Source organism: Salminus brasiliensis, chromosome 1 (assembly GCF_030463535.1).
Source record: "Salminus brasiliensis chromosome 1, fSalBra1.hap2, whole genome shotgun sequence".
NCBI classification, from domain to species: Eukaryota; Metazoa; Chordata; class Actinopteri; order Characiformes; family Bryconidae; genus Salminus; species Salminus brasiliensis.
This window is the reverse complement of record NC_132878.1, coordinates 22,842,078-22,854,307: the sequence shown is the minus strand read 5'-3', so window position 1 is coordinate 22,854,307 and position 12,230 is coordinate 22,842,078. Positions and strand designations below refer to the sequence as shown.

At 38.7% G+C, this 12,230-nt stretch overlaps 1 protein-coding gene across 3 annotated transcripts in view; it reads right to left on the bottom strand.

Moving 5' to 3' along the window:
- The window catches only part of doc2b (double C2-like domains, beta), a 228,954-nt gene that overhangs the window by 32,277 nt on the left and 184,447 nt on the right, over positions 1-12,230 (bottom strand). For all 3 annotated transcript variants that reach the window (XM_072674602.1, XM_072674610.1, XM_072674618.1), the window contains 2 exons: positions 8,065-8,139; positions 4,345-4,454 (listed from right to left, as the gene is read on the bottom strand). In XM_072674602.1, coding sequence (XP_072530703.1) covers positions 4,345-4,454; positions 8,065-8,139 — 185 coding nt within the window. The remainder of the gene's footprint in view (positions 1-4,344; positions 4,455-8,064; positions 8,140-12,230) is intronic.

The window sequence follows — 12,230 nt, the reverse complement described above, 5'->3', positions numbered from 1 at the left end:
AATGTTGCTTTAAAGAAACATATGTTTTACATATCCACATATGCATCCCACAGCATTTTAGATGTTATAAAGGGTCTTTTAGCCCAAAAAGATTTAATTGAAATACATCAGTCATAAAGGTACAGGGCTGAATAAGGGATGTGTGTTGCATGACTCTGGTTTCCAGACTATAAGAATGTCAATTAATTGCTCTGTCACACACCATGACAGAGCCAGCACAATAGAGTTGATATAAATAGAGGAGCAGTTGGAAATTGGACCGACCGCACATAACAAAACACATGTTGGAAGAGTGTATACACAGTGCTGCTTCTTTAATCTTCATTTAATAAATTTAATATTTATACAGTACTGACAGATAGACTCTGAAATGTCTCTGAAACACATTACCATACACTCACCTATTCATCCCCACAGCATTTTAGCCCACCCATTAATTCAGATGTTATAAGGGGTGTTCAGCATGAACAGAGGTATTGTATATATTTCACTATTAACAGGTACAGTAACAAACCCAATCTGTTTACTTCTAGGGCCATAAAGTGAAGTTTACAAATATTAATGATGACTGTTTTTGAGACATGAACCCATATAGAAGCTACAAGTAGAGGCAAAAATGTAACATATAGGCCCTTTTAACCTATCTCTGAATATCACTGCCCATTTCCCTGTTAGCTATTGTTATCTGCTGACCAGGATGGACTGCTACAACATCCTATTCTGTTCAGGGTCAGATGACAGGGTTGTGGGTTTGCTGTGCTGGTTTGCTAAGCAGTCACTATTGGGCCTCTGAGCAAGGCCCTGACCACTTTCTGCTTTAGGGGTGCCATATCACCATGTGCTCTGTCCCAGCTTTGTGTTTTACTGTAGTGTATAAGTGTAATGACAATAAAGGCACTAATTAGTATTATGCTCCTGCTTGTTAGTTACAGTCTTTAAGTAAAAGAACACATCCACATCTAAGCTCATAAATGTGCGCGGTTAGCTACGCTTTGCCTGCTCCCTCCCTAGTTAGCATAATCCCTCATGCATTGTTTCTGTGGCAACCAATGTATGAGAGCATAACAATGCATCGGTCAAACTGTGATACTGCACCGCAAAAACACGCTGAAGCGCACTGCTGAGAAAAGAATGTTATTAATGGTAATATTTGATGCATTTATATCGTTCAAATACCAATCAACAATCCCACCTCCCGGCTCTAATTTTATCATAGATGATGAATCAACACACATACAGTCGTCATTCAAATTTCATTCAAAATATCATAAGAATATTAAATTGTGAACTCTGTGAGCCTCTGTGAGTTCTGTGAGTTCTGAGACTGAGTGTATCATTGCACCCCTACAAATGAAGTGAATATGTTGGCAAATGCATCAACAGCCTGACCACACTAATCGAACTGTATCTCTTCAGGGCGATTCATCCTATAGTTTGAAAAAAGCCTTTGTTTGTTTCTCAAAATGCTTGAAATGCCTTTCAGTATTTTATTTTACTGTCAATCTAAAATTGTAAGAGTTAAACCAAATGATTACTGACGGGAGATTCCAAACTTTGGCATTAAACAATACTGTAAGAAAAGCAAAGATGTGAAAGCCATAGGTTATAGTTTTCCTTTTAGTTCAGTACAAAGAATGAGCTGGAAAATGACAAAGCCTGCAGCGCTCTCACTACTGCTGCTGCGGTTCAAATCCATTCAATGCAACACTTCAGTTTTGCTACAGTCAGTGCCATTCCAGAATCAATGGCATATAGCATTACCGTTACGTCAGGATGAAAGGCATTATGAACAAGTGTGAAAGGCCCAGAGATTGCTTCTGACTTGAAAACAAATGCCTCTGCCTTCTCTGCTTAAAGACAATCAATATATTGGAGTGATTGCTTTTCCAATAAGAATGATGAATATTAATTGTTATGGGCATAGAACTGAGGCCTCAATCAATAGTTCATGATCATACAGCAGAAACAGGTCCCCGGTTAGCTGTGAATACTATGCTGCTTGCTAATGGGTTTTATTGGCTGGTATGAGAATATGGCAAATTCATTTTTATACATAGTCTGCTACTTTTTAAGGGAGATGTTCATACAGTTTCCTGTAAAGAGTAACCTAACATTTACTGAATGAGGAAAGTATGTTGCGTGAGCCTGGTTTCCAGACTTTAAGAATGTCAATTACTAGTACACAATAGAGCTGATATAAATAGAGGAGCAGTTTGGAAATTGGACCGACCGCACATAACAAAACACATAAAACTCACAGTAACCCACATCACAGTTCAATGAGGGTTAAGCCCAGTGCATCCACACTGCTGATTCTTTAAGCTTCATTTGGTATGATATTTGAAAGCATACTGAAAGACACTGGGGGCCAGAAATTCCAGCTTTAGTTGCAAAAAAGAAGCATTCTATACTGCAAATTATTGCACACGTAGGCCTGGACAACAGGACAATGCAATCTTTTATTGGCGGTGATAGACATCTAATATTAGGACAATGCTTAAGAGGTGATTACCGACATGTCTGGAACGACAACTGAGCACTAATTCAACTTTGAATTGTTCTCTATATCATATGAAGTATAAAGAAGATTTAATACTTCATTTCTTTTCCCTTAAAACAATTGGTTACATCACATTAATAATTCAGAGCTTCTTATTGTAACATAATATGGCAAACCACATGAGCATGGCTTTGCAAATGTGCTTGTTTTTGTAGTCTGAAGGTTCTCCTCCAACAGGAGGTGCTATCAGCACACAGTCAATTTTGTATGTCATTTAAAGAGTACTCACACCAGCAAATGCATGTGTTGAGCTTACAAAATTATTGAGTTATACAATAACATTATATTTCAACATTATATTTTCAATTACACATTAAACAATATATTTCACATTTGTCATCATTGTTAAAAAAATCATACTAGACAGCATGTAGGCACATCAGTGTTGCAACAGAGTGCAGAAGTAGGGGTTTGCTTTCTTGTGGTTTTTGGGTCGGCCAATATTATTAAGAATCCTGATCTTTTAAGTAGGAAATACCATGATATTTATAATATTCATTATAATTAGATATATTGCTCAGGTCTTATGTTATGACGTGTTACCTACGAAACTAGAACACAAGTGTGTGCTGTTCACACAACCATTCAAAAACCTGGAATAAATTTAGATTCAATACACTCATGTGATCTAGTATTAAACAACACAAACATAGATATTTGAGTGGCCTAATTATTAATTAAGAATATTTTTGTCCAGTTTTCTGGCTCGACATTTGATCCCCACTTATTAACCAAACATTAGTTTGAATATTAACTTCATTGCTTCAGCTCTGTTTATTATTCTGGTCACACCTGACATTTCCTTTTTCTTTTTAAATATATGGCTGAAATATATATAATTATTTTAATATAAAAAATCTGATGATGATGATTTCAAACCTTTTAACTGTAGCATCAATGAAATGGATGTGTTAATTCGGTTGTCTGCACCATACATATACATTTAAAGGAATATACAGCAAAATACAGGAGGATCGCAGACACATGGGAAATGTAACTGATGTAATATTCTGTTTAACATCACCCAAACCTAGGCTTTACATGTGCATTAGCAGTACTGTGTAATTAGCCACAGCCTTAGCCCATGTAACGTTCATTTTAAATGCACTGCGAGAGCATATTGAGACTGCCTTAAGGCACATTTCGTGCATATCTCATCTCGAGTCTGATAGAAATAGTTACAATAAAAAAAGGGTTTGCAAAGAAGATACCCAAATATGTAATACACAGATCAATAAACACGCTCAAAAACCACATGCACGATCAAAAATACATGGATTAAACTCATAGCCCTAGGTAGTAAACATATCAGTTGTGGCATTTAACACAGAGCCTGATTGTACAGCCTGCATGGAAACTCAGCGTGCTGATTAAAACCACTAAAGATTACACGGTAAAGAACATTAGCATCCTCCAGCATGTATCAGTGGCTGATGGATGCACACAACCAACCCCCTACCATTAAGAGAAGATTAACCCAGCAGCCTGAACAAACAAAGCCCTCGCTATTGAGCGGTATTTTAGCCACAGAGCATGATGACCTGTAGACTGATTAGAAAAGCACAGGCTAAAAGTATTCAGTTTTAAGCTCTATTGTCTGGTTGCCAGTCATATTTTAGGAATGTTGCTTTTATATATTTAAAGGTGCAAGATGAAAGTTAGGTTTGAATTATTTAACCAGTACCATTATGGTCCATATCACATGTGATAACTAGGCTGCTTATATATCACTTATACCTAAATCTGACACTGGTAGGCAGACTAAGGAAGACCCGCGTGTGTACCTGAGTGTTTTGCGGACCATATCCTCATCAGTGATGCCGTAGTAGGTCAGCGTCTCGCTCCAGACTGGGTTGAGGGTGTTGCGGAGAGTCTTGGTCCGGAGCTTATTGGCCTAAACACAAGACAGAAGACAGGGGCATTAGAGGAAGTGTTCAGATATACAAACATATACCACAAAGCAGAAAAAGAAGCAGTGGCCACTCTGAAGTCTGATTACCCCTGTTCCAATGAAGGAACTGTACAAGTCAAGTGAGGAACCCAACCGTAAAATGTAAAGGGGGATTGCTGCCTTTACTAAATTCCTTTAGTGGAATGCGTCAGGGTGCACAAGCACAAGGATCTTACAGTTTTATGTCAGTTTAATGTACACATTGTTTGCAGTAATAGTGGTATTATAGTGATATTAAAAATAGCTTAAACTGTGAGAACTAAACCAGGCAGTTCTAAATTTATTTTTACACCCAAAACGTAACATTTACCTATACATACACCTATACATATCTTCTTTATAAAAAACATTATCTAAAAAAACACAGAAGAACCTGATTTTAGGAGTATAGATCAGTTTATCTGTATTGTGGAGCATGTCAACTGTGCACAAAGCAGCCAAAACACTACAGCATTTCATTATCTTTATATATGTTACCACTGGGGCAAATGAAGAATGATTGACATATACTTTGACTATTATGTTGACAATATGCAACATATATTATTTTCCTCTGTGGCCTAAAGAATGTCACAATGACATCAAAGTATGGATGGTTGGATGGTCACAATGACATCAAAATATGGATGGTCATGGATGATCTTTCCATGCAGATTAATAATAATAATAAATCAGAGGTTATGTTACAACCCCACCCCCCTGTAGCTGTTTAGCAGATCTGCTGTGTCTGTTGTCCTTATGTATTCCAATGCGCGTTGCACGTGGAGCCTATTATGTCATCCTGCCTGCCTGTTCCTGATAGATTAGTCCCACTCCCTGTTCCCGATTGTGTATTTGTGTCTGCTTATTAATATTACAGTGAAATGACTTTGTGTATTCCAATTTTACAGTGCATTTAACACTGGTATTTAACCCTGGTTTAACACTGGCTTTTTGAAAGATTTAATGATTTAATAAAAAAAGTGGCTCCCTACTCCCAGTGTAGTGCACCACATAAGTCACCATATGTTAAAGATGAAGTCATGCAGCTTTTGACTGGATACAAATGGCTTTCTTTTAAACATATAACAATCATTTTTTATGTATATGTTAATGTTATGTTAAGCACTGGTAGTTGCTGTTTTAAATGAAATAATAACATGTGGTATATCCACTGGTAAAGCGGAATGTTTCATGGTAGTTTTTACCCAGTCATACCCAGTCATGACTCTCCAGTCCAAAACATTGCGGGACTGGGATTTTCTGCATGCTTTGGGCGATATGTCACTCAAAGTAAGATAGTAGCCCACACTCACATTTCACATGCATGTTTAGCGGAATGGCGGGATGTTTAACCCTATTAGGCTTAATGTCTCACTGTGTAAAAAAATTAAGGTTCTTGAATGGTTCTTGGCTTGGAGATGCAGTTCTAAGAAACTCTTTAATGGGTTTAGAACATTTGCCTTACGCTGGGTTCTTTAAAGAATCTCTGCATAAAGTAAAGGTTGAACATCCATTAAATATTTTACCTAGAACTCCATGTTCTATCCAAGAACAATAGAGGAACCCATATGTTTGAGTTTGAGTTGTTTGATAGTGTTGAGTGGCTTGATAGTGTTGAATGACTGGTGCTGCCTTTAGTGATATTAGTAATTTTTATTTTCCACTGTAAAACATTTCTCCTCTGCAGACATTTTAACTGCTTTGTCATCTTCTTACTGCTGCAGCTTGGGTCTGCTTGTTCCGCGTAACTAAACAGTGTAAACAGAGACACACACACAAAAAAAGAATCAAAGAACCACCACAATATATCGGCCCCAATCTCAATTCCCTGGATCGAGGCATCTCTAATAAAACCCACTTTTTCTTTTTTCCCCTCTCTTTGGCTGTTTCGCTTGTGCACACACTCCCACACACAGTGATTAATGTGGCTCTAGCAACATCTGGCCCTTGTTTCATCTATGAGGGGCTTCCTGATTCTAATGAAAAATCTCCATATGCTAACGTTCTCTCCCAATCAATTACTTAATAACTCACTGAAGGGGATTCCAGCTTTATTGTAGGTCATGTAATTCACTGCGGTTTGGAATAAGCAGTGGAATTAGGATTCTTTGTGATGTCTGCTGCTAAGTGAATTGCTGGCAGGCCTAGTAAGGAGAAAACATGCACAAATGAGTTATAATAAAGGACACGACAATGATTTGTAGCACCCGAAGTATGGCCAGTGACAAGCTTAAGAAGCGTCTCGATCCTCAGGTACCACTGGGGGGATTTGATTAAAGGCTAGGAAAACCCTTGAAGTGACAAAAGCAGAAGTGGTGACGGAGCACTCTGAGCTGCTTAATGAAATAAGGTGCCCTACATAGCAGGAAAAGATTAAGTGAAGTCGAACACTTCAGAATTTAACAAATTGCACTACACAGGTCACAACTGTTTCAAGGATAGCACAGGTGGATAAAACCTTGACACTGGTGTGATTCAGAGTGAAGAAAAGACACTTCCCGCAAGCAATTATCTGTGGAGCAATCACACAGTCTCACTCAAATTAGAAAACATTAAAATAGGGCGAAATGGCTCAGTTGGGAGTTTATGATGCATACTTTAAATCATACATAATTACATCATTCATAACAAACACAAGCTAGGAACAATTTGCTCTGTGTACTAAACGGTTTGCGTACCACACATAAAATAAATGAACCATGACAGCCATACACTATGTATTTTATGTATATGTCATCTCTGTCAGCAATGTTACAGGAGAAAGAAAAAGTACCCTCTTTGGCAGCTTGCAAATGTTTTTGTGGCTAGTCTTTTCCAGTGCTTTCAGAATGTGCTGACATTTAGAAGAATTCTTTCTATCTTTGTAATGCTTCCTGTGCCAGTGTACAATAGATCCACACCATGCTTAACAGCTGGCTTTTCTTTTCAACAAATACTGTTCCTAATTTTCCAAAACATGCTGTTGGTGATTGTGGCCTGGTAGTTCTCAGGCTTGGTCTAGATGTTGTCTCACACTGATGTCTGTGATGATGATGCTGCAGGTACAGTTTCCTTCTGGTGACTCTAGCATTAGAGTCATGTTTGGGCACGCAATGTTGCACATTGGAGCGGAGCACCATGACTCCTGTGACCCGACTTTTACAGTTCCTGTGTGAACTGCTATATCTTATCTCTTATCTGCTATTAGACATTTCTGACAGTGAAAATTAGGTGCTGGAATCACGTGGCTTCTTTTTAGAGCTTTTATAGAGCTCCTGTTTTCTCCACCAGCTGCTTAGAGGAAACCATGCTGAGTTGTAGCAGCTTTGAAAAGTGATGCAATAAAATTGTTACGAGCTGACAATTCTTTACATGCCCAACCAGTCCTAACGAGTCAATTAAGGACTAATGAGTGAAATGTTTTTGTACTAATGTAAATCAACTGTTCCTTTACATTTGCAGTTTTTATAATGATCTGGTGCAGACGTTATGTTTGTCTTTTCATTGCAAAAATCAACAATAAAATGCAATTCAAACAGGGATGGCCATATATATTTATTTATATATATAGTAAGAAAGAAGGTGTACATACTTTACTGGCTCCAGGCAGCAGGTGCAGTTTAACATAAGGATCTGACAGCCCGTTGTGATCCATGGGTTTGAGACCCTGTGTAAAAGAGAAGAGAGAGAAAAGGGGGGAGGCAGAGTTGTTTACCAGTGACAGTGAGGACGGTTTGTTGAAAACAGGGTTGAGACGTTGTGTGACGACAACATTACAAAAAAGCCTGTCTGCCTCGCTGATTGATCCAAAGGCCTGAGAGATCTCATTCAAGTCAAACTCTTTCATTCCTGATGAGGAATACCTTCTTCACACCGAGCCAGGCAGGCTAATTAAAAACATCGGAGGTAGGGCTACTCACTGACAGAGACAAGAAAACAACATTTCTGTTAGCATATATTAAAATGCAATTCAATGCACACAAAAAGGCACAGCTGGTGTGTTGTCAGTGGAACTGTAACAGAGGCTGCACGTTTGCGCCATGTTGGGAGCTGTGAAGTTTATCTGTGGCTAATTAATAAATCCTGTATGTGCGATAGCCTGACGAGACTGCAGTGGGATTTAAAAGGTCAGGTGTAGGAGTGTTGGGATAAGAATAACACAGAAAAACAAACCTGTGAGCTCTTTTCAAAATCTGTGTTTGTTGTTCATATGGAGGAGGGTTTTCTTAGTTTTTACTATTTTTCACATTTTAGAATCATAGTGAGGACGCCAGAAACGATGAAATGCAAAACCCGTATGAACGTCTGTAGCGATGAACAATGTATCTTGTGGAGACGTTCATATTTAACAGGCACAAGCCAACAGACAGTATATTCAACAGGCTACAGCAAATAAAGTAGTCATTTTAATACAGCAATGAGTGCTAGATACTTTCAGTTGTAATGGCAACTACTACTTGCTATAATGGACTGCCCAACCCAAGTAGTACTGAACATCTTTTGCAGCAGACTTGAATAAGATGCACATATGCAGAACACCTACTGGTGGCTGTAAACTACACTCTTGACTTAGGGTTAACTGCCTGAGCAGTGGGATTTATTTTGGGTGCTATATAGAACTATTTGTAGTGAGCCCAGAGGAGAACAATTTACTACTACTGTAACAAAACTTTTAAATGATGTTGGTTTAGAAAGACTCTGATAACGGCTAATGCCTTCATTTCACTTTTTCTCCTTCAGATGCTTCTCTCCTCTCAGAGGTGCTCTGACTGACCTGGTTGTGATATTGACGCACCGATTGCATCCATCATGAATTCTGACTGCTTAATCATGTATTCACGTTGGGTTCCACACAGGAGCGTTGGGTTCCTCTGGGTGACCTAAGATGAGCATTATAGATCAGGAGGCCCATGTACAGATAAACCCAATTCCACTTGAGACGAAGCATTGATATCACACTGACACGGAGGAATTAAAGATTAATAACTTACGAATTAGATATTTTCTGCTTCGGTTTGCCAGCACATTTAGCTGAAGGGCATGCACTGTGCTGTCAAGCTACCTTTACATAGTAGATTTATTTAATGCAGGCAGGGCAAAGTGAAAGCTGGTCAGATTTTAGGATTATTCAACTTATTTGTAATTAATTTTATCTACTGAAAATTTCATAATCCCTTGTCAGATAATTTAGTTTGCTTCACACAGTTTTTTTTGAGAAAAGCTGAACTACCTACTATTTTATCTGCCAGAGGAATAAGACTTTTCTAGTAGATAAAATAACTTTAAACAAGTAAAAATATCTTAGAAATTAGATCATGGACTCACTTGAATATTTCTATACTGGTCTCAAAATGAGAAATAGCCAATATTTAGACTACATTTAAAAGGATTACACTTGCTAACAAATAATTTTTGTGAGTGCAGTGAGTCAGGCTGTCTGTCGGCCTCCAGCTTGCAGTCATGTGTGACATAAGTGCATAGTGCAGAGACAGTAGGCCAGCCTCTTCTACCTATTTACTCCCACAGGTTTTCAGAAAAGCAACGTTAACAAGTGTTGTTTCTGCTTCTTTGTGGAACAGAGGTGAAGCCTTCATAAAGGATAAAGGATCACAATAGGGCCATGCTAATATCAAGCAGTAAGCCATGAGAGCAAGCCATGTGCATCTCTTTAAGCAATGCCATAGAAGAACCACTTTCAGTTCCATAAAGACCATGAAGAACCATGTTTGCTATAGAGATGTGTGACCATCAAGTGAAGGTTCTTTAGACCTTTGAAATGTTCTTCATACTCACACATCTCTATTACAAACCTTCATGCAGCAAAAGCAGTTCTATGAAATCGCTCACACTGATCGACCAAGGTGAACAGCAAATGAAGTGTCAGTTCTTGAACATGACATGTTAAAAGCAGGAAAACTGGTCAAGCATAAGGATCTGAGCCACTTTGACAAGGGCCAAATTATGATGGCTCTTGGACCGATGAATAGAAACATGGGAAATTACCAAAACATCAGGCAGGTCTTGTGTGTTTTTTTTTTTTAGTAAGCAATGGTCAGTACCTACCAACAGTGGAACCAGAGGCAGGGTCAAGGCCACCTAAGGCTCATTGATGTGATCAATGGAGGCCCCACCTCACAACCTACAGGGCTTACAAGTATCTGATGCTGAAGGCATGGTGCCAAATACCACGGGATGCCTTCAGAGGTCTTGTGGAGTCCATGCCTTGAATGGTCAGATGTGTTGTGGCGATACAAGTGGACCTACTCAATATTAGGAAGTGGTACTAATGTTATGACTGACTGGTGTATAAGCATGACCTTTGATGTGTGTAGCAGGGGAACAGAGTTTTTGCAACCTTGTACTTTTTTCCATATTGAATAAATATTAAAAAGGATTGACAGAGCTCTGCCTAGCTCGTCATTGAAATAAATAAACATAGCATTAGCCTGCCCAGCTGTTTCTCCTGAGGGTAGAAACTCAGTGGAAACTGAGCTGTGGTAGTTCCTATAGGGGATGTTTAGAGATGTTCAAATTTTTGCAAGTGGGCTTCTATCCCGTGTTTACACAAATGCCTTAAACTGATTAAATACTTTTTACAGGTGCTTGCTCAGAATTGGTCCACATTGGTCCACAACTGGCTAATTTTTTTTTCCAACAATTTTCTAAGCAGGTCTGTGTTGCAGTTTCCTTACTTTCAATGTACTTTCAACCCTGTTATTTGGACCTAGAATAAAACTTGCTTTTTCCTTGTATGGTGAGCTTGTGAATAATCTGATAAGCTCCACCTTCATCGACTATGTTACCTTAAGGCACTGTGATGGTTCACACAGAAAAAAACATGTCTAGACATAAAGTTAGCTTAGTTATACCTTAATCAGATTTTTATTATGCTTTGTAATTATTCCTCCTAACAGGATGGTGTGCAGTTATCTGGAATGCTGCTTTTAGCGTTGCTAGCATAGGATGGATATTTGCTTACTTTTGTGGTTACAAGGCCTGGTTCATATAGGGAAACCTGAAAAACCCCTAAAAACCCAAATATAGTGCTGTTAGCTAGGACTCATTTAGCTCTTACTGTCTGTTAGTTAGTATGATTTGATTACAATGAAATAGGCTAGTTAGCTAATTGTCATTTTTACTAAAGTGATGTGTCTAAGATGTATGAAATGAAATGAAATGAAATTTTTTTTTAAAAACTTTGAACATGGCTCAGCCAATAAGATTTTAGCAATGAAATCTATTTTTATTATCATCAATATTCCCTTCGTCTTTATTCCTTATTTTATCTACGTCTCTTCTGGTCTCCCCTCAGCTGTTTCCTCTGTCTCTGCAGGCTCCTCATCACAGCAACAAACAGGCCTCAAACTTCTGTCTTTCACTTACTACAAAACAACACCCGTCTCATCTGAGCTACAAAGTGCCTTTCAAACATCCACAGGTTTGCCCAGCTCTGTGTGTGTTTGAGAGAGTGTTTGTGAGTGACGGACGTTCCTCTTTGAAGGTGCATCCCCTGAGGTCAGCTCCACCGCAGAAGAGGATTCCATGAAAATAAGTGAATCTACGAGAGCAAACCTCTTTCATGTTATGCGCATCTCGTCCTATTTCCTCCTGCAGCCACAATTCTGACTCTGGTGGAAGACTCAATGCTTTGATTAGCCAAAAACACAGGCATAAACACACCCTGTTGGCAGGCAGGCCGGTGGCTACGTTTCTGGAGGCTCTTGGCTCAATTCTAGTTTTTTTCATAAGTTCAGCATG